The sequence below is a fragment of the Hemitrygon akajei genome, chromosome 9 (genome assembly GCF_048418815.1).
Source record: "Hemitrygon akajei chromosome 9, sHemAka1.3, whole genome shotgun sequence".
Lineage (NCBI taxonomy): Eukaryota > Metazoa > Chordata > Chondrichthyes > Myliobatiformes > Dasyatidae > Hemitrygon > Hemitrygon akajei.
In genome coordinates, this window is record NC_133132.1 from 736,239 (window position 1) to 758,924 (window position 22,686).

The 22,686-nt window shown below is 54.8% G+C and overlaps 1 protein-coding gene across 1 annotated transcript in view; it reads right to left on the bottom strand.

The window, feature by feature from the left end:
• Positions 1-317: 317 nt before the first annotated feature.
• LOC140733777 (glutathione hydrolase 1 proenzyme-like) overlaps positions 318-22,686 on the bottom strand; it is a 476,676-nt gene continuing 454,307 nt past the window's right edge. The window contains exon 10 of the mRNA XM_073057534.1: positions 318-506. Within this exon, the coding sequence (XP_072913635.1) occupies positions 318-506 (189 nt within the window). The remainder of the gene's footprint in view (positions 507-22,686) is intronic.

The following is a 22,686-nucleotide window of genomic DNA, read 5'->3' on the forward strand; positions in this document are numbered from 1 at the left end:
ACTGGAGACAAAGGCTGGGCTGGCAGTTCAGGGATGGTCCACGCTGCAGTGGACATTACTGGTGAGATTGTTGAGTTCCAGATGCCCATTGGCTGGGAGTCCTTTCCCACAGACCCTCCCACCCACCCTGTGCACTCAACCCTAGTCATCTTATCCCCCCAGTGACCCCCAGCACCATCCTTCCCCCAATTCCACCCCTCCCCCCACTCCCTCCCACACAGACATATCTCCCCATCTGTCCATCTCTTCTCCCCACACCCAGATCCACCCTCCACCCACTACAGAAGCACCAGGTTCTAGGAGGGGCCAGTGCCTTACTACAGGTTGATGGAGCTGGTCACCGACACAGCACTGCCATCCTCAGCAACCAACGAGATGTGTGCGGTGCCGTGGGATTCGCAGGTGTTTGACTCTAGTTCATAGTACTTCTTATCATGCGTGGTGTTGTCTGTGATCTTCGCCCAGAGTCTCGCTGCAAAGTAGTCGGAGGTCATGTTGGAGATGACCTGTTCAGGAGAAGAGCAGAAGGTCTGGGGGTTGGCAGAGCATGGGGATTGTGTGAGGGAAAGCACAATGGGTCCGTCTTACTTGTACTAACAACAGACCATCTCATTAATACGGAACCGATTGTGTAGGTATTGATTGTCTGAGAGGCAACCCAATTAACCAATCTGTTGTGTAGATATTGATCATCTGACAGGCAACCCAATTAACCGATCAGTTTTGTAGGTATTGATTGTCTGAGAGGCATCCCGATTAACCAATCGGTTGTGTAAATATTAATTGTCTGAGAGGAAACCCAATTAACCAATTATTTGGTACTCTGAGTGTTGTTGTATAGGTGCTAATGTTGAGTAAATTGCAGAAACAGTGTCTGGAGACTGGCTGACAGAATGTGAGTAGATTGATAGTTTAAAGTTGAATTGTAACCTTAAACTATAAGACCACAAGACGTAGAAGCAAAATTAGGCCATTCACCCCATCGAGTCTGCTCCGCCATTCCATTATGCTGTTCCTGCATTCCACCCAACCTCATACACATACCTTCTTGCCATATCCTTTGATGCCCTGACTGATCATGGAAACATAGAAAACCTACAGCACAATACAGGACCTTTGGCCCACAAATTTGTGCCGAGCATGTCCCTACCTTAGAAATTACTAGGCTTACCTATAGCCTTCTATTTTACTAAGCTCCATGTACCTATCCAAAAGTCTCTTAATAGACCCTATCTGCCTCCACCAACATTGCTGGCAGCCCATTCCACACACTCACCTCTCTCTGAGTAAAAGACTTACCCCTGACATCTCCTCTGTACCTACTCCCCAGCACCTTAAACCTGTGTCCTCTTGTGGCAACCATTTCAGCCCTGGGAAAAAGCCTCTGATTATCCACACGATCAATGCCCCTCATCATCTTATACACCTCTATCAGGTCATCTCTCATCCTCTGTCGCTCCAAGGAGAAAAGGCCGAGTTCACTCAACCTATTCTCATAAGGCATGCTCCCCAATCCAGGCACCATCCTTGTAAATCTCCTCTGCACCCTTTCTATGCCTTCCACATCCTACCTGTAGTGAGGTGAACAGAACTGAGCACAGTACTCCAAGTGGGGTCTGACCAGGGTCCTATATAGCTGCAACATTACCTCTCAGCTCCTAAATTTAATTCCATGATTGATGAATGCCAATACACTGTACGCCTTCTTAACCTTCACATACTTGTCAAACTGCGCAGATGCTTTGAGCATCCTGTGGACTTGCACCCCAAGATCCTTCTGATCCTCCGCACTGCCAAGTGTCTTACCATTAATACTATATTCTGCCATCATATTTGACCTACCAAAAAGAACCACTTCACACTTATTTGGGTTGAACTCCATCTGCCACTTCTCAGCCAATTTTTGCATCCTATCAATGTCCTGCTGTAACCTCTGACAGCCCTCCACACTATCCACAACACCACCAACCTTGTGTCATCAGCAAATTTACTAACTCATCCTTCCACTTCCTCATCCAGGTCATTTTTAAAAATCACGAACAGTAAGAGTCTCAGAACAGATCCCTGAGTCACTCCACTGGTCACCGACCTCCATGCAGAATATGACCCGTCTACAACCACTCTTTGCCTTCTGTGGGCAAACCAGTTCTGGATCCACAAAGCAATGTCCCCTTGGATCCCATGCCTCCTTACTTTCTCAGTAAGCCTTGTATGGAGTACCTTATCAAATGCCTTGCTGAAATCCATATACACTACATCTACTGATCTTCCTTCATCAATGTGTTTAGTCACATCCTCAAAAAATTCAGTCAGGCTCATAAGGCACAACCTGCCTTTGACAAAGCCATGCTGACTACTCCTAATCATATTATACCTCTCCAAATGTTCATAAATCCTCCCTCTCAGGATCTTCTCCATCAGTTTACCAACCACTGAGGTAAGACTCACTGGTCTATAATTTCCTTGGCTATCTCTACCCCCTTTCTTGAATAAAGGAACAACATCTGCAACCCTCCAATCCTCCGGAACCTCTCCCATCCCCATTGATGATGCAAAGATCGTTGCCAGAGGCTCAGCAATCTCCTCCCTTGCCTCCCACAGTAGTCTGGGGTACATTTCGTTTGGTCCTGGCGACTTATCCAACTTGATGCTTTCCAAAAGCTCCAGCACATTCTCTTCCTTAATATCTACATGCTCAAGCTTTTCAGTCTGCTGCAAGTCATCACTACAATCACCAAGATCTTTTTCCACAGTGAATACTGAAGTAAAGTATTCATTAAGTACCTCTGCTATTTCCTCCGGTTCCATACACACTTTCCCACTGGCACACTTGATATTCTTTCATGTCTTATCCTCTTGCTCTTCACATACTTGTAGAATGCCTTGGCATTTTTCTTAATCCTGCCCACCAAGGCCTTCTCATGGCCCCTTCTGGCTCTCCTAATTTCCTTCTTAAGCTCCTTCCCATTCGCTGTATAATCTTCTAGTTCTCTAACCTAGCTCTCTGAACCTTTTGTAAGCTTTTCTTTTCTTCGTGACTATATTTATTACAGCCTTTGTACACCACGGTTCCTGTATCCTACCATAACTTCCCTCTCTCATTGGAATGTACCTATACAGGGCTCTACACAAATATCCCCTGAATATTTGCCACATTTCTTCCGTACTTTTCTCTGAGAACATCTGTTTCCAATTTAAGCCTCCAATTTCCTGCCTGACAGCCTCAAAATTCCCCTTACTCCGATTAAACGCTTTCTCAGTCCTCCAGCAGTGGCGGGATCTCCCTGTGGCCACACACTTCAATTCCACAGACCACTCCCACTCCAATATGTCTGACCATGGCCTCCTCTACCGTCAAGATGAGGCCACACGCAGGTTGATGGAGCAATACCTTATCTCCCGCCTAGGTAGCCTCGTTCCTACCGGCATGAACATCCAACTCACTGACCTCCATTGATACCCCTGCCCCCTCCTTACCCCATCCCTATCTATTATTTTAGTCTGGTTCTCTTTCTCTTTTTTCCCCCCTCACTACAATCTCCCCCCAGCCCTACCTTTCTTTCTCTTTTATTTCCCAAAATTCTTTACCTTCTCCCTAGCCCATTTCCCTCCAGCCTATCACTTCCCAGCTCTCTACTTCATCCCTCTCCCCACTTCTTACCCCCCCTCGAGCCTCCCATGTTACTTCACTCCTGATGAAGGGTTTTGGCCCGAAATGCCGTCACTACCTCCTCCCATAGATGCTGTCTGGCCTGCTGAGTTCTGCCGGCATTTTGTGTTTTTAAACGCTTTTCTAACTTGCCTGTTCCTATCTCTCTCCAATGCTATTGTAAAGGAGATGGAGTTGTGATCACTATCTCCAAAATTTTCTCCCACTGAGAGATCTGACACCTGACCAGGTTCATTTCCCAATACCAAATCAAGTACAGCTCTCATCTTGTAGGTTTATCTACATATTGTGTCAACAAACCTTCCTGAACACACCTAACAAACTCCACCCCATCTAAACCCCTCGATCTAGAGAGATGCCAATCGATATTTGGGAAATTAAAATCTCCCATCACAACAACTCTTATTATTACACCTTTCCAGGATCAGTTTCCCTATCTGCTCCTCGATATTCCTGTTACTATTGGGAGGCCTAAATAAAACACCCAGTTCATGGACCCCTTCCTGTTCCTAACCTCCAACACGTCCACCTTTTCTGCAGCCGTGACACTATCTCTCATCAACAGTGCCATGCCCCCATCTCTTTTGCCTCCCTCCTGGTCCTTTCTGTAACATCTAAAGCCTAGCACTCGAAGTAACCATTCCTGTCCCTGAGCCATCCAAGTCACTGTAATGGCCACCACATCATAGCTCCAAGTACTGATCCATGCTCTAAGCTCATCCGCTTTGTTCACAACACTCCATGCATTAAAATCGACAGGAAGTGATCAACAACTCCCTTAAATACACTCTCAGACTTGAACTCTACCACACTCTGTGGGAGAGCATTCCACAGATTCACTAATCACTGGCTAAAAAAATTCCTCCTTATCTCTGATTTCAAAGGTGGCCCCTCAATTTTAATATCTGGTCCTTTCAAAATTCGGTCGGTTTCAATGAGATCCCCTGCATTTTTCTAAATTCCAGTGAGTACAGGTCCAAAACTGGGTCCCACAGATGAGCTGGAGTCCCATGGACAGGTTGGGTCCCATTGACGGGCTGAGGTTCCATGGACAGCTTGGGCTCTGGGATCAGTGGGTGAAGGGGAGATGGGCTCTGGGATCAATAGGTGAAGGACTGATCGGCTCTGGGATCAGTAGGTGAAGGGGAGATGGGCTCTGGGATCAATAAGTGAAGGGCTGATGGGCTCTGGGATGAGTAGGTGAAGGGGAGATGGGCTCTGGGATCAGTAGGTGAAGGGCTGATGGGCTCTGGGATCAGTAGGTGAAGGGGAGATGGGCTCTGGGATCAGTAGGTGAAGGGCTGATGGGCTCTGGGATCAGTAGGTGAAGGGCTGATGGGCTCTGGGATCAGTAGGTGAAGGGCTGATGGGCTCTGGGATCAGTAGCTGAAGGGGAGATGGGCTCTGGGATAAGTAGGTGAAGGGGAGCTTGGGCTCTGGGATCAGTAGGTGAAGGGCTGATGGGCTCTGCGATCAGTAGGTGAATGGGAGATGGGCTCTGGGATCAGTAGGTGAAGGGCTGATGGGCTCTGTGATCAGTAGGTGAAGGGTAGATGGGCTCTGGGATCAGTAGGTGAAGGGCTGATGGGCTCCGGGATCAGTAGGTGAAGAGGAGATGGGCTCTGGGATCAGTAGGTGAAGGGCTGATGGGCTCTGTGATCAGTAGGTGAAGGGCTGATGGGCTCTGGGATCAGTAGGTGAAGGGGTGATGGGCTCTGGGATCAGTAGGTGAAGGGGTGATGGGCTCTGGGATCAATAGGTGAAGGACTGATGGGCTCTGGGATCAGTAGGTGAAGGGGAGATGGGCTCTGGGATCAGTAAGTGAAGGGCTGATGGGCTCTGGGATGAGTAGGTGAAGGGGAGATGGGCTCTGGGATCAGTAGGTGAAGGGCTGATGGGCTCTGGGATCAGTAGGTGAAGGGGAGATGGGCTCTGGGATCAGTAGGTGAAGGGCTGATGGGCTCTGGGATCAGTAGGTGAAGGGCTGATAGGATCTGGGATCAGTAGGTGAAGGGCTGATGGGCTCTGGGATCAGTAGGTGAAGGGCTGATGGGCTCTGTGATCAGTAGGTGAAGGGGAGATGGGCTCTGGGATCAGTAGGTAAAGGGCTGATGGGCTCTGGGATCAGTAGGTGAAGGGCTGATGGGCTCTGGGATCAGTAGGTGAAGGGGAGATGGGCTCTGGGATCAGTAGGTGAAGGGGAGATGGGCTCTGGGATCAGTAGGTGAAGGGCTGATGGGCTCTGGGATCAGTAAGTGAAGGGCTGATGGGCTCTGGGATGAGTAGGTGAAGGGGAGATGGGCTCTGGGATCAGTAGGTGAAGGGCTGATGTGCTCTGGGATCAGTAGGTGAAGGGGAGATGGGCTCTGGGATCAGTAGGTGAAGGTCTGATGGGCTCTGGGATCAGTAGGTAAAGGGCTGATGGGCTCTGGGATCAGTAGGTGAAGGGGAGATGGGCTCTGGGATCAGTAGGTGAAGGGCTGATGGGCTCTGGGATCAGTAGGTGAAGGGCTGATGGGATCTGGGATCAGTAGGTGAAGAGGAGATGGGCTCTGGGATCAGTAGGTGAAGGGGAGATGGGCTCTGGAATAAGTAGGTGAAGTGCTGATGGGCTCTGGGATCAGTAGGTGAAGGGCTGATGGGCTCTGGGATCAGTAGGTGAAGGGCTGATGGGCTCTGTGATCAGTAGGTGAAGGGCTGATGGGCTCTGGGATCAGTAGGTGAAGGGGTGATGGGCTCTGGGATCAGTAGGTGAAGGGGAGATGGGCTCTGGGATCAATAGGTAAAGGACTGATGGGCTCTGGGATCAGTAGGTGAAGGGGAGATGGGCTCTGGGATCAGTAAGTGAAGGGCTGATGGGCTCTGGGATGAGTAGGTGAAGGGGAGATGGGCTCTGGGATCAGTAGGTGAAGGGCTGATGGGCTCTGGGATCAGTAGGTGAAGGGGAGATGGGCTCTGGGATCAGTAGGTGAAGGGCTGATGGGCTCTGGGATCAGTAGGTGAAGCGATGATGGGCTCTGGGATCAGTAGGTGAAGGGCTGATGGGCTCTGGGATCAGTAGCTGAAGGGGAGATGGGCTCTGGGATCAGTAGGTGAAGGGGAGCTTGGGCTCTGGGATCAGTAGGTGAAGGGCTGATGGGCTCTGCGATCAGTAGGTGAAGGGGAGATGGGCTCTGGGATCAGTAGGTGAAGGAGAGATGGGCTCTGGGATCAGTAGGTGAAGGGTAGATGGGCTCTGGGATCAGTAGGTGAAGGGCTGATGGGCTCTGGGATCAGTAGGTGAAGGGGAGATGGGCTCTGGGATCAGTAGGTGAAGGGCTGATGGGCTCTGGGATCAGTAGGTGAAGGTCTGATGGGCTCTGGGATCAGTAGGTGAAGGGGTGATGGGCTCTGGGATCAGTAGGTGAAGGGCTGATGGGCTCTGGGATCAGTAGGTGAAGGGGAGATGGGCTCTGGAACAAGTAGGTGAAGTGCTGATGGGCTCTGGGATCAGTAGGTGAATGGGAGATGGGCTCTGGGATCACTGGGTGAAGGGCTGATGGGCTCTGGGATCAGTAGGTGAAGGGTAGATGGGCTCTGGGATCAGTAGGTGAAGGGGAGATGGGCTCTGGAATCAGTAGGTGAAGCGTAGATGGGCTCTGGGATCAGTAGGTGAAGGGCTGATGGGCTCTGGGATCAGTAGGTGAAGGGGAGATGGGCTCTGGGATCAGTAGGTGAAGGGGAGGGGCTCTGGGATCAGTTGGTGAAGGGCTGATGGGCTCTGGGATCAGTAGGTGAAGGGGGGATGGGCTCTGGGATCAGTAGGTGAAGGGTAGATGGGCTCTGGGATCAGTAGGAGAAGGGCTGATGGGCTCTGGGATCAGTAGGTGAAGGGCTGATGGGCTCTGGGATCAGTAGCTGAAGGGGAGATGGGCTCTGGGATCAGTAGGTGAAGGGGAGCTTGGGCTCTGGGATCAGTAGGTGAAGGGCTGATGGGCTCTGCGATCAGTAGGTGAAGTGCTGATGGGCTCTGGGATCAGTAGGTGAAGGGCTGATGGGCTCTGTGATCAGTAGGTGAAGGGTAGATGGGCTCTAGGATCAGTAGGTGAAGAGGAGATGGGCTCTGGGATCAGTAGGTGAAGGGCTGATGGGCTCTGTGATCAGTAGGTGAAGGGCTGATGGGCTCTGGGATCAGTAGGTGAAGGGGTGATGGGCTCTGGGATCAGTAGGTGAAGGGGTGATGGGCTCTGGGATCAGTAAGTGAAGGGCTGATGGGCTCTGGGATGAGTAGGTGAAGGGGAGATGGGCTCTGGGATCAGTAGGTGAAGGGCTGATGTGCTCTGGGATCAGTAGGTGAAGGGGAGATGGGCTCTGGGATCAGTAGGTGAAGGTCTGATGGGCTCTGGGATCAGTAGGTGAAGGGCTGATGGGATCTGGGATCAGTAGGTGATGGGCTGATGGGCTCTGGGATCAGTAGGTGAAGGGCTGATGGGCTCTGGGATCAGTAGGTGAAGGGCTGAAGGGCTCTGGGATCAGTAGGTGAAGGGCTGATGGGCTCTGGGATCAGTAGGTGAAGGGGAGATGGGCTCTGGGATCAGTAGGTGAAGGGCTGATGGGCTCTGGGATCAGTAGGTGAAGGGCTGATGGGCTCTGGGATCAGTAGGTGAAGGGCTGATGGGCTCTGGGATCAGTAGGTGAAGGGGAGATGGGCTCTGGGATCAGTAGGTGAAGGGGAGATGGGCTCTGGGATCAGTAGGTGAAGGGCTGGTGGGCTCTGGGATCAGCAGGTGAAGGGGAGGGGCTCTGGGATCAGTAGGTGAAGGGCTGATGGGCTCTGGATCAGTAGGTGAAGGGCTGATGGGCTCTGGGATCAGTAGGTGAAGGGCTGATGGGCTCTGGGATCAGTAGCTGAAGGGGAGATGGGCTCTGGGATCAGTAGGTGAAGGAGAGATGGGCTCTGGGATCAGTAGGTGAAGGGGAGCTTGGGCTCTGGGATCAGTAGGTGAAGGGCTGATGAGCTCTGCGATCAGTAGGTGAAGGGGAGATGGGCTCTGGGATCAGTAGGTGAAGGGCTGATGGGCTCTGGGATCAGTAGGTGAAGGGCTGATGGGCTCTGGGATCAGTAGGTGAAGAGGAGATGGGCTCTGGGATCAGTAGGTGAAGGGCTGATGGGCTCTGTGATCAGTAGGTGAAGGGCTGATGGGCTCTGGGATCAGTAGGTGAAGGGGTGATGGGCTCTGGGATCAGTAGGTGAAGGGGTGATGGGCTCTGGGATCAATAGGTAAAGGACATGGGCTCTGGGATCAGTAGGTGAAGGGGAGATGGGCTCTGGGATCAGTAAGTGAAGGGCTGATGGGCTCTGGGATCAGTAGGTGAAGGGGAGATGGGCTCTGGGATCAGTAGGTGAAGGGGAGGGGCTCTGGGATCAGTTGGTGAAGGGCTGATGGGCTCTGGGATCAGTAGGTGAAGGGGGGATGGGCTCTGGGATCAGTAGGTGAAGGGTAGATGGGCTCTGGGATCAGTAGGAGAAGGGCTGATGGGCTCTGGGATCAGTAGGTGAAGGGCTGATGGGCTCTGGGATCAGTAGCTGAAGGGGAGATGGGCTCTGGGATCAGTAGGTGAAGGGGAGCTTGGGCTCTGGGATCAGTAGGTGAAGGGCTGATGGGCTCTGCGATCAGTAGGTGAAGTGCTGATGGGCTCTGGGATCAGTAGGTGAAGGGCTGATGGGCTCTGTGATCAGTAGGTGAAGGGTAGATGGGCTCTAGGATCAGTAGGTGAAGGGCTGATGGGCTCTGGGATCAGTAGGTGAAGAGGAGATGGGCTCTGGGATCAGTAGGTGAAGGGCTGATGGGCTCTGTGATCAGTAGGTGAAGGGCTGATGGGCTCTGGGATCAGTAGGTGAAGGGGTGATGGGCTCTGGGATCAGTAGGTGAAGGGGTGATGGGCTCTGGGATCAATAGGTGAAGGACTGATGGGCTCTGGGATCAGTAGGTGAAGGGGAGATGGGCTCTGGGATCAGTAGGTGAAGGGCTGATGGGCTCTGGGATGAGTAGGTGAAGGGGAGATGGGCTCTGGGATCAGTAGGTGAAGGGCTGATGTGCTCTGGGATCAGTAGGTGAAGGGGAGATGGGATCTGGGATCAGTAGGTGAAGGTCTGATGGGCTCTGGGATCAGTAGGTGAAGGGCTGATGGGATCTGGGATCAGTAGGTGATGGGCTGATGGGCTCTGGGATCAGTAGGTGAAGGGCTGATGGGCTCTGGGATCAGTAGGTGAAGGGCTGAAGGGCTCTGGGATCAGTAGGTGAAGGGCTGATGGGCTCTGGGATCAGTAGGTGAAGGGGAGATGGGCTCTGGGATCAGTAGGTGAAGGGCTGATGGGCTCTGGGATCAGTAGGTGAAGGGCTGATGGGCTCTGGGATCAGTAGGTGAAGGGCTGATGGGCTCTGGGATCAGTAGGTGAAGGGGAGATGGGCTCTGGGATCAGTAGGTGAAGGGGAGATGGGCTCTGGGATCAGTAGGTGAAGGGCTGGTGGGCTCTGGGATCAGCAGGTGAAGGGGAGGGGCTCTGGGATCAGTAGGTGAAGGGCTGATGGGCTCTGGATCAGTAGGTGAAGGGCTGATGGGCTCTGGGATCAGTAGGTGAAGGGCTGATGGGCTCTGGGATCAGTAGGTGAAGGGGAGATGGGCTCTGGGATCAGTAAGTGAAGGGCTGATGGGCTCTGGGATCAGTAGGTGAAGGACTGATGGGCTCTGGGATCAGTAGGTGAAGGGGAGATGGGCTCTGGGATCAGTAAGTGAAGGGCTGATGGGCTCTGGGATCAGTAGGTGAAGGGGAGATGGGCTCTGGGATCAGTAGGTGAAGGGCTGATGGGCTCTGGGATCAGTAGGTGAAGGGATGATGGGCTCTGGGATCAGTAGGTGAAGGGCTGATGGGCTCTGGGATCAGTAGCTGAAGGGGAGATGGGCTCTGGGATCAGTAGGTGAAGGGGAGCTTGGGCACTGGGATCAGTAGGTGAAGGGGAGATGGGCTCTGGGATCAGTAGGTGAAGGGCTGATGGGCTCTGGGATCAGTAGGTGAAGGGCTGATGGGCTCTGGGATCAGTAGGTGAAGGGGTGATGGGCTCTGGGATCAGTAGGTGAAGGGCTGAAGGGCTCTGGGATCAGTAGGTGAAGGGGAGATGGGCTCTGGAATAAGTAGGTGAAGTGCTGATGGGCTCTGGGATCAGTAGGTGAATGGGAGATGGGCTCTGGGATCACTGGGTGAAGGGCTGATGGGCTCTGGGATCAGTAGGTGAAGGGTAGATGGGCTCTGGGATCAGTAGGTGAAGGGGAGATGGGCTCTGGGATCAGTAGGTGAAGCGTAGATGGGTTCTGGGATCAGTAGGTGAAGGGCTGATGGGCTCTGGGATTAGTAGGTGAAGCGGAGATGGGCTCTGGGATCAGTAGGTGAAGGGGAGGGGCTCTGGGATCAGTTGGTGAAGGGCTGATGGGCTCTGGGATCAGTAGGTGAAGGGGAGATGGGCTCTGGGATCAGTAGGTGAAGGGCTGATGGGCTCTGGGATCAGTAGCAGAAGGGGAGATGGGCTCTGGGATCAGTAGGTGAAGGGGAGCTTGGGCACTGGGATCAGTAGGTGAAGGGCTGATGGGCTCTGCGATCAGTAGGTGAAGGGGAGATGGGCTCTGGGATCAGTAGCTGAAGGGGAGATGGGCTCTGGGATCAGTAGGTGAAGCGTAGATGGGTTCTGGGATCAGTAGGTGAAGGGCTGATGGGCTCTGGGATTAGTAGGTGAAGGGGAGGGGCTCTGGGATCAGTTGGTGAAGGGCTGATGGGCTCTGGGATCAGTAGGTGAAGGGGAGATGGGCTCTGGGATCAGTAGGTGAAGGGCTGATGGGCTCTGGGATCAGTAGGTGAGGGGGAGATGCTCTCTGGGATCAGTAGGTGAAGGGCTGATGGGATCTGGGATCAGTAGGTGAAGGAGAGATGGGCTCTGGGATCAGTAGGTGAAGGGGAGATGGGCTCTGGATCAGTAGGTGAAGGGCTGATGGGCTCTGGGATCAGTAAGTGAAGGGCTGATGGGCTCTGGGATCAGTAGGTGAAGGGGAGATGGGCTCTGGGATCAGTAGCTGAAGGGGAGATGGGCTCTGGGATCAGTAGGAGAAGGGCTGATGGGCTCTGGGATCAGTAGGTGAAGGGCTAATGGGCTCTGGGATCAGTAGGTGAAGGGCTGATGGGCTCTGGGATCAGTAGGTGAAGGGCTGATGGGCTCTGGGATCAGTAGGTGAAGAGGAGATGGGCTCTGGGATCAGTAGGTGAAGGGGAGATGGGCTCTGGAATAAGTAGGTGAAGTGCTGATGGGCTCTGGGATCAGTAGGTGAAGGGCTGATGGGCTCTGGGATCAGTAGGTGAAGGGCTGATGGGCTCTGGGATCAGTAGCTGAAGGGGAGATGGGCTCTGGGATCAGTAGGTGAAGGGGAGCTTGGGCTCTGGGATCAGTAGGTGAAGGGGAGATGGGCTCTGGGATCAGTAAGTGAAGGGCTGATGGGCTCTGGGATGAGTAGGTGAAGGGGAGATGGGCTCTGGGATCAGTAGGTGAAGGGCTGATGTGCTCTGGGATCAGTAGGTGAAGGGGAGATGGGCTCTGGGATCAGTAGGTGAAGGTCTGATGGGCTCTGGGATCAGTAGGTGAAGGGCTGATGGGATCTGGGATCAGTAGGTGATGGGCTGATGGGCTCTGGGATCAGTAGGTGAAGGGCTGATGGGCTCTGGGATCAGTAGGTGAAGGGCTGAAGGGCTCTGGGATCAGTAGGTGAAGGGCTGATGGGCTCTGGGATCAGTAGGTGAAGGGGAGATGGGCTCTGGGATCAGTAGGTGAAGGGCTGATGGGCTCTGGGATCAGTAGGTGAAGGGCTGATGGGCTCTGGGATCAGTAGGTGAAGGGGAGATGGGCTCTGGGATCAGTAGGTGAAGGGGAGATGGGCTCTGGGATCAGTAGGTGAAGGGCTGGTGGGCTCTGGGATCAGTAGGTGAAGGGGAGGGGCTCTGGGATCAGTAGGTGAAGGGCTGATGGGCTCTGGATCAGTAGGTGAAGGGCTGATGGGCTCTGGGATCAGTAGGTGAAGGGCTGATGGGCTCTGGGATCAGTAGCTGAAGGGGAGATGGGCTCTGGGATCAGTAGGTGAAGGAGAGATGGGCTCTGGGATCAGTAGGTGAAGGGGAGCTTGGGCTCTGGGATCAGTAGGTGAAGGGCTAATGAGCTCTGCGATCAGTAGGTGAAGGGGAGATGGGCTCTGGGATCAGTAGGTGAAGGGCTGATGGGCTCTGGGATCAGTAGGTGAAGGGCTGATGGGCTCTGGGATCAGTAGGTGAAGAGGAGATGGGCTCTGGGATCAGTAGGTGAAGGGCTGATGGGCTCTGTGATCAGTAGGTGAAGGGCTGATGGGCTCTGGGATCAGTAGGTGAAGGGGTGATGGGCTCTGGGATCAGTAGGTGAAGGGGTGATGGGCTCTGGGATCAATAGGTAAAGGACTGATGGGCTCTGGGATCAGTAGGTGAAGGGGAGATGGGCTCTGGGATCAGTAAGTGAAGGGCTGATGGGCTCTGGGATCAGTAGGTGAAGGGGAGATGGGCTCTGGGATCAGTAGGTGAAGGGCTGATGGGCTCTGGGATCAGTAGGTGAAGGGATGATGGGCTCTGGGATCAGTAGGTGAAGGGCTGATGGGCTCTGGGATCAGTAGCTGAAGGGGAGATGGGCTCTGGGATCAGTAGGTGAAGGGGAGCTTGGGCACTGGGATCAGTAGGTGAAGGGCTGATGGGCTCTGCGATCAGTAGGTGAAGGGGAGATGGGCTCTGGGATCAGTAGGTGAAGGGCTGATGGGCTCTGGGATCAGTAGGTGAAGGGTAGATGGGCTCTGGGATCAGTAGGTGAAGGGCTGATGGGCTCTGGTATCAGTAGGTGAAGGGGAGATGGGCTCTGGGATCAGTAGGTGAAGGGCTGATGGGCTCTGGGATCAGTAGGTGAAGGGCTGATGGGCTCTGGGATCAGTAGGTGAAGGGGTGATGGGCTCTGGGATCAGTAGGTGAAGGGCTGAAGGGCTCTGGGATCAGTAGGTGAAGGGGAGATGGGCTCTGGAATAAGTAGGTGAAGTGCTGATGGGCTCTGGGATCAGTAGGTGAATGGGAGATGGGCTCTGGGATCACTGGGTGAATGGCTGATGGGCTCTGGGATCAGTAGGTGAAGGGTAGATGGGCTCTGGGATCAGTAGGTGAAGGGGAGATGGGCTCTGGGATCAGTAGGTGAAGCGTAGATGGGTTCTGGGATCAGTAGGTGAAGGGCTGATGGGCTCTGGGATTAGTAGGTGAAGCGGAGATGGGCTCTGGGATCAGTAGGTGAAGGGGAGGGGCTCTGGGATCAGTTGGTGAAGGGCTGATGGGCTCTGGGATCAGTAGGTGAAGGGGAGATGGGCTCTGGGATCAGTAGGTGAAGGGCTGATGGGCTCTGGGATCAGTAGCTGAAGGGGAGATGGGCTCTGGGATCAGTAGGTGAAGGGGAGCTTGGGCACTGGGATCAGTAGGTGAAGGGCTGATGGGCTCTGCGATCAGTAGGTGAAGGGGAGATGGGCTCTGGGATCAGTAGGTGAAGGGGAGATGGGCTCTGGGATCAGTAGGTGAAGCGTAGATGGGTTCTGGGATCAGTAGGTGAAGGGCTGATGGGCTCTGGGATTAGTAGGTGAAGCGGAGATGGGCTCTGGGATCAGTAGGTGAAGGGGAGGGGCTCTGGGATCAGTTGGTGAAGGGCTGATGGGCTCTGGGATCAGTAGGTGAAGGGGAGATGGGCTCTGGGATCAGTAGGTGAAGGGCTGATGGGCTCTGGGATCAGTAGGTGAGGGGGAGATGCTCTCTGGGATCAGTAGGTGAAGCGTAGATGGGTTCTGGGATCAGTAGGTGAAGGGCTGATGGGCTCTGGGATTAGTAGGTGAAGCGGAGATGGGCTCTGGGATCAGTAGGTGAAGGGGAGGGGCTCTGGGATCAGTTGGTGAAGGGCTGATGGGCTCTGGGATCAGTAGGTGAAGGGGAGATGGGCTCTGGGATCAGTAGGTGAAGGGCTGATGGGCTCTGGGATCAGTAGCAGAAGGGGAGATGGGCTCTGGGATCAGTAGGTGAAGGGGAGCTTGGGCACTGGGATCAGTAGGTGAAGGGCTGATGGGCTCTGCGATCAGTAGGTGAAGGGGAGATGGGCTCTGGGATCAGTAGCTGAAGGGGAGATGGGCTCTGGGATCAGTAGGTGAAGCGTAGATGGGTTCTGGGATCAGTAGGTGAAGGGCTGATGGGCTCTGGGATTAGTAGGTGAAGGGGAGGGGCTCTGGGATCAGTTGGTGAAGGGCTGATGGGCTCTGGGATCAGTAGGTGAAGGGGAGATGGGCTCTGGGATCAGTAGGTGAAGGGCTGATGGGCTCTGGGATCAGTAGGTGAGGGGGAGATGCTCTCTGGGATCAGTAGGTGAAGGGCTGATGGGATCTGGGATCAGTAGGTGAAGGAGAGATGGGCTCTGGGATCAGTAGGTGAAGGGGAGATGGGCTCTGGATCAGTAGGTGAAGGGCTGATGGGCTCTGGGATCAGTAGGTGAAGGGCTGATGGGCTCTGGGATCAGTAGGTGAAGGGGAGATGGGCTCTGGGATCAGTAGCTGAAGGGGAGATGGGCTCTGGGATCAGTAGGAGAAGGGCTGATGGGCTCTGGGATCAGTAGGTGAAGGGCTAATGGGCTCTGGGATCAGTAGGTGAAGGGCTGATGGGCTCTGGGATCAGTAGGTGAAGGGCTGATGGGCTCTGGGATCAGTAGGTGAAGAGGAGATGGGCTCTGGGATCAGTAGGTGAAGGGGAGATGGGCTCTGGAATAAGTAGGTGAAGTGCTGATGGGCTCTGGGATCAGTAGGTGAAGGGCTGATGGTCTCTGGGATCAGTAGGTGAAGGGCTGATGGGCTCTGGGATCAGTAGCTGAAGGGGAGATGGGCTCTGGGATCAGTAGGTGAAGGGGAGCTTGGGCTCTGGGATCAGTAGGTGAAGGGGAGATGGGCTCTGGGATCAGTAAGTGAAGGGCTGATGGGCTCTGGGATGAGTAGGTGAAGGGGAGATGGGCTCTGGGATCAGTAGGTGAAGGGCTGATGTGCTCTGGGATCAGTAGGTGAAGGGGAGATGGGCTCTGGGATCAGTAGGTGAAGGTCTGATGGGCTCTGGGATCAGTAGGTGAAGGGCTGATGGGATCTGGGATCAGTAGGTGATGGGCTGATGGGCTCTGGGATCAGTAGGTGAAGGGCTGATGGGCTCTGGGATCAGTAGGTGAAGGGCTGAAGGGCTCTGGGATCAGTAGGTGAAGGGCTGATGGGCTCTGGGATCAGTAGGTGAAGGGGAGATGGGCTCTGGGATCAGTAGGTGAAGGGCTGATGGGCTCTGGGATCAGTAGGTGAAGGGCTGATGGGCTCTGGGATCAGTAGGTGAAGGGGAGATGGGCTCTGGGATCAGTAGGTGAAGGGGAGATGGGCTCTGGGATCAGTAGGTGAAGGGCTGGTGGGCTCTGGGATCAGTAGGTGAAGGGGAGGGGCTCTGGGATCAGTAGGTGAAGGGCTGATGGGCTCTGGATCAGTAGGTGAAGGGCTGATGGGCTCTGGGATCAGTAGGTGAAGGGCTGATGGGCTCTGGGATCAGTAGCTGAAGGGGAGATGGGCTCTGGGATCAGTAGGTGAAGGAGAGATGGGCTCTGGGATCAGTAGGTGAAGGGGAGCTTGGGCTCTGGGATCAGTAGGTGAAGGGCTAATGAGCTCTGCGATCAGTAGGTGAAGGGGAGATGGGCTCTGGGATCAGTAGGTGAAGGGCTGATGGGCTCTGGGATCAGTAGGTGAAGGGCTGATGGGCTCTGGGATCAGTAGGTGAAGAGGAGATGGGCTCTGGGATCAGTAGGTGAAGGGCTGATGGGCTCTGTGATCAGTAGGTGAAGGGCTGATGGGCTCTGGGATCAGTAGGTGAAGGGGTGATGGGCTCTGGGATCAGTAGGTGAAGGGGTGATGGGCTCTGGGATCAATAGGTAAAGGACTGATGGGCTCTGGGATCAGTAGGTGAAGGGGAGATGGGCTCTGGGATCAGTAAGTGAAGGGCTGATGGGCTCTGGGATCAGTAGGTGAAGGGGAGATGGGCTCTGGGATCAGTAGGTGAAGGGCTGATGGGCTCTGGGATCAGTAGGTGAAGGGATGATGGGCTCTGGGATCAGTAGGTGAAGGGCTGATGGGCTCTGGGATCAGTAGCTGAAGGGGAGATGGGCTCTGGGATCAGTAGGTGAAGGGGAGCTTGGGCACTGGGATCAGTAGGTGAAGGGCTGATGGGCTCTGCGATCAGTAGGTGAAGGGGAGATGGGCTCTGGGATCAGTAGGTGAAGGGCTGATGGGCTCTGGGATCAGTAGGTGAAGGGTAGATGGGCTCTGGGATCAGTAGGTGAAGGGCTGATGGGCTCTGGTATCAGTAGGTGAAGGGGAGATGGGCTCTGGGATCAGTAGGTGAAGGGCTGATGGGCTCTGGGATCAGTAGGTGAAGGGCTGATGGGCTCTGGGATCAGTAGGTGAAGGGGTGATGGGCTCTGGGATCAGTAGGTGAAGGGCTGAAGGGCTCTGGGATCAGTAGGTGAAGGGGAGATGGGCTCTGGAATAAGTAGGTGAAGTGCTGATGGGCTCTGGGATCAGTAGGTGAATGGGAGATGGGCTCTGGGATCACTGGGTGAATGGCTGATGGGCTCTGGGATCAGTAGGTGAAGGGTAGATGGGCTCTGGGATCAGTAGGTGAAGGGGAGATGGGCTCTGGGATCAGTAGGTGAAGCGTAGATGGGTTCTGGGATCAGTAGGTGAAGGGCTGATGGGCTCTGGGATTAGTAGGTGAAGCGGAGATGGGCTCTGGGATCAGTAGGTGAAGGGGAGGGGCTCTGGGATCAGTTGGTGAAGGGCTGATGGGCTCTGGGATCAGTAGGTGAAGGGGAGATGGGCTCTGGGATCAGTAGGTGAAGGGCTGATGGGCTCTGGGATCAGTAGCTGAAGGGGAGATGGGCTCTGGGATCAGTAGGTGAAGGGGAGCTTGGGCACTGGGATCAGTAGGTGAAGGGCTGATGGGCTCTGCGATCAGTAGGTGAAGGGGAGATGGGCTCTGGGATCAGTAGGTGAAGGGGAGATGGGCTCTGGGATCAGTAGGTGAAGCGTAGATGGGTTCTGGGATCAGTAGGTGAAGGGCTGATGGGCTCTGGGATTAGTAGGTGAAGCGGAGATGGGCTCTGGGATCAGTAGGTGAAGGGGAGGGGCTCTGGGATCAGTTGGTGAAGGGCTGATGGGCTCTGGGATCAGTAGGTGAAGGGGAGATGGGCTCTGGGATCAGTAGGTGAAGGGCTGATGGGCTCTGGGATCAGTAGGTGAGGGGGAGATGCTCTCTGGGATCAGTAGGTGAAGGGCTGATGGGATCTGGGATCAGTAGGTGAAGGAGAGATGGGCTCTGGGATCAGTAGGTGAAGGGGAGATGGGCTCTGGATCAGTAGGTGAAGGGCTGATGGGCTCTGGGATCAGTAGGTGAAGGGCTGATGGGCTCTGGGATCAGTAGGTGAAGGGGAGATGGGCTCTGGGATCAGTAGCTGAAGGGGAGATGGGCTCTGGGATCAGTAGGAGAAGGGCTGATGGGCTCTGGGATCAGTAGGTGAAGGGCTAATGGGCTCTGGGATCAGTAGGTGAAGGGCTGATGGGCTCTGGGATCAGTAGGTGAAGGGCTGATGGGCTCTGGGATCAGTAGGTGAAGAGGAGATGGGCTCTGGGATCAGTAGGTGAAGGGGAGATGGGCTCTGGAATAAGTAGGTGAAGTGCTGATGGGCTCTGGGATCAGTAGGTGAAGGGCTGATGGTCTCTGGGATCAGTAGGTGAAGGGCTGATGGGCTCTGGGATCAGTAGCTGAAGGGGAGATGGGCTCTGGGATCAGTAGGTGAAGGGGAGCTTGGGCTCTGGGATCAGTAGGTGAAGGGCTGATGGGCTCTGCGATCAGTAGGTGAATGGGTGATGGGCTCTGGGATCAGTAGGTGAAGGGCTGATGGGCTCTGGGATCAGTAGGTGAAGGGTAGATGGGCTCTGGGATCAGTAGGTGAAGGGCTGATGGGCTCTGGGATCAGTAGGTGAAGAGGAGATGGGCTCTGGGATCAGTAGGTGAAGGGCTGATGGGCTCTGTGATCAGTAGGTGAAGGGCTGATGGGCTCTGGGATCAGTAGGTGAAGGCGTGATGGGCTCTGGGATCAGTAGGTGAAGGGGTGATGGGCTTTGGGATCAATAGGTGAAGGACTGCTGGGCTCTGGGATCAGTAGGTGAAGGGGAGATGGGCTCTGGGATCAGTAAGTGAAGGGCTGATGGGCTCTGGGATGAGTAGGTTAAGGGGAGATGGGCTCTGGGATCAGTAGGTGAAGGGCTGATGGGCTCTGGGATCAGTAGGTGAAGGGGATATGGGCTCTGGGATCAGTAGGTGAAGGGCTGATGGGCTCTGGGATCAGTAGGTGAAGGGCTGATGGGATCTGGGATCAGTAGGTGAAGGGCTGATGGGCTCTGGGATCAGTAGGTGAAGAGGAGATGGGCTCTGGGATCAGTAGGTGAAGGGGAGATGGGCTCTGGAATAAGTAGGTGAAGTGCTGATGGGCTCTGGGATCAGTAGGTGAAGGGGAGATGGGCTCTGGGATCAGTAAGTGAAGGGCTGATGGGCTCTGGGATGAGTAGGTGAAGGGGAGATGGGCTCTGGGATCAGTAGGTGAAGGGCTGATGGGCTCTGGGATCAGTAGGTGAAGGGGAGATGGGCTCTGGGATCAGTAGGTGAAGGGCTGATAGGCTCTGGGATCAGTAGGTGAAGGGCTGAAGGGCTCTGCGATCAGTAGGTGAAGGGCTGATGGGCTCTGGGATCAGTAGGTGAAGGGGAGATGGGCTCTGGGATCAGTAGGTGAAGGGCTGATGGGCTCTGGGATCAGTAGGTGAAGGGCTGATGTGCTCTGGGATCAGTAGGTGAAGGGGAGATGGGCTCTGGGATCAGTAGGTGAAGGGCTGATGGGCTCTGGATCAGTAGGTGAAGGGCTGATGGGCTCTGGGATCAGTAGGTGAAGGGCTGATGGGCTCTGGGATCAGTAGCTGAAGGGGAGATGGGCTCTGGGATCAGTAGGTGAAGGAGAGATGGGCTCTGGGATCAGTAGGTGAAGGGGAGCTTGGGCTCTGGGATCAGTAGGTGAAGGGCTGATTGGCTCTGCGATCAGTAGGTGAAGGGGAGATGGGCTCTGGGATCAGTAGGTGAAGGGCTGATGGGCTCTGGGATCAGTAGGTGAAGGGTAGATGGGCTCTGGGATCAGTAGGTGAAGGGCTGATGGGCTCTGGGATCAGTAGGTGAAGAGGAGATTGGCTCTGGGATCAGTAGGTGAAGGGCTGATGGGCTCTGTGATCAGTAGGTGAAGGGCTGATGGGCTCTGGGATCAGTAGGTGAAGGGGTGATGGGCTCTGGGATCAGTAGGTGAAGGGGTGATGGGCTCTGGGATCAATAGGTAAAGGACTGATGGGCTCTGGGATCAGTAGGTGAAGGGGAGATGGGCTCTGGAATCAGTAAGTGAAGGGCTGATGGGCTCTGGGATGAGTAGGTGAAGGGGAGATGGGCTCTGGGATCAGTAGGTGAAGGGCTGATGGGCTCTGGGATCAGTAGGTGAAGGGGAGATGGGCTCTGGGATCAGTAGGTGAAGGGCTGATGGGCTCTGGGATCAGTAGGTGAAGGGCTGATGGGCTCTGGGATCAGTAGCTGAAGGGGAGATGGGCTCTGGGATCAGTAGGTGAAGGGGAGCTTGGGCTCTAGGATCAGTAGGTGAAGGGCTGATGGGCTCTGCGATCAGTAGGTGAAGGGGAGATGGGTTCTGGGATCAGTAGGTGAAGGGCTGATGGGCTCTGGGATCAGTAGGTGAAGGGTAGATGGGCTCTGGGATCAGTAGCTGAAGGGCTGATGGGCTCTGGGATCAGTAGGTGAAGGGGAGATGGGCTCTGGGATCAGTAGGTGAAGGGCTGATGGGCTCTGGGATCAGAAGGTGAAGGGCTGATGGGCTCTGGGATCAGTAGGTGAAGGGGTGATGGGCTCTGGGATCAGTAGGTGAAGGGCTGATGGGCTCTGGGATCAGTAGGTGAAGGGGAGATGGGCTCTGGAATAAGTAGGTGAAGTGCTGATGGGCTCTGGGATCAGTAGGTGAATGGGAGATGGGCTCTGGGATCACTGGGTGAAGGGCTGATGGGCTCTGGGATCAGTAGGTGAAGGGTAGATGGGCTCTGGGATCAGTAGGTGAAGGGGAGATGGGCTCTGGGATCAGTAGGTGAAGCGTAGATGGGCTCTGGGATCAGTAGGTGAAGGGCTGATGGGCTCTGGGATCAGTAGGTGAAAGGGAGATGGGCTCTGGGATCAGTAGGTGAAGGGGAGGGGCTCTGGGATCAGTTGGTGAAGGGCTGATGGGCTCTGGGATCAGTAGGTGAAGGGGAGATGGGCTCTGGGATCAGTAGGTGAAGGGTAGATGGGCTCTGGGATCAGTAGGAGAAGGGCTGATGGGCTCTGGGATCAGTAGGTGAAGGGGAGATGGGATCTGGGATCAGTAGCTGAAGGGGAGATGGGCTCTGGGATCAGTAGGTGAAGGGGAGCTTGGACACTGGGATCAGTAGGTGAAGGGCTGATGGGCTCTGCGATCAGTAGGTGAAGGGGAGATGGGCTCTGGGATCAGTAGGTGAAGGGCTGATGGGCTCTGGGATCAGTAGGTGAAGGGCTGATGGGCTCTGGGATCAGTAGGTGAAGGGGTGATGGGCTCTGGGATCAGTAGGTGAAGGGCTGAAGGGCTCTGGGATCAGTAGGTGAAGGGCAATGGGCTCTGGGATCAGTAGGTGAAGGGCTGATGGGCTCTGGGATCAGTAGGTGAAGGGGTGATGGGCTCTGGGATCAGTAGGTGAAGGGCTGAAGGGCTCAGGGATCAGCAGGTGAAGGGGAGATGGGCTCTGGAATAAGTAGGTGAAGTGCTGATGGGCTCTGGGATCAGTAGCTGAATGGGAGTTGGGCTCTGGGATCACTGGGTGAAGGGCTGATGGGCTCTGGGATCAGTAGGTGAAGGGTAGATGGGCTCTGGGATCAGTAGGTGAAGGGGGGATGGGCTCTGGAATAAGTAGGTGAAGTGCTGATGGGCTCTGGGATCAGTAGGTGAAGGGCTGATGGGCTCTGGGATCAGTAGGTGAAGGGCTGATGGGCTCTGGGATCAGTAGCTGAAGGGGAGATGGGCTCTGGGATCAGTAGGTGAAGGGGAGCTTGGGCTCTGGGATCAGTAGGTGAAGGGCTGATGGGCTCTGCGATCAGTAGGTGAATGGGTGATGGGCTTTGGGATCAGTAGGTGAAAGGCTGATGGGCTCTGGGATCAGTAGGTGAAGGGGAGATGGGCTCTGGGATCAGTAAGTGAAGGGCTGATGGGCTCTGGGATGAGTAGGTGAAGGGGAGATGGGCTCTGGGATCAGTAGGTGAAGGGCTGATGGGCTCTGGGATCAGTAGGTGAAGGGGAGATGGGCTCTGGGATCAGTAGGTGAAGGGCTGATGGGCTCTGGGATCAGTAGGTGAAGGGCTGATGGGATCTGGGATCAGTAGGTGAAGGGCTGATGGGTTCTGGGATCAGTAGGTGAAGAGGAGATGGGCTCTGGGATCAGTAGGTGAAGGGGAGATGGGCTCTGGGATCAGTAGGTGAAGGGGAGCTTGGGCTCTGGGATCAGTAGGTGAAGGGCTGATGGGCTCTGCGATCAGTAGGTGAATGGGTGATGGGCTCTGCGATCAGTAGGTGAAGGGCTGATGGGCTCTGGGATCAGTAGGTGAAGGGCTGATGGGCTCTGGGATCAGTAGGTGAAGAGGAGATGGGCTCTGGGATCAGTAGGTGAAGGGCTGATGGGCTCTGTGATCAGTAGGTGAAGGACTGATGGGCTCTGGGATCAGTAGGTGAAGGCGT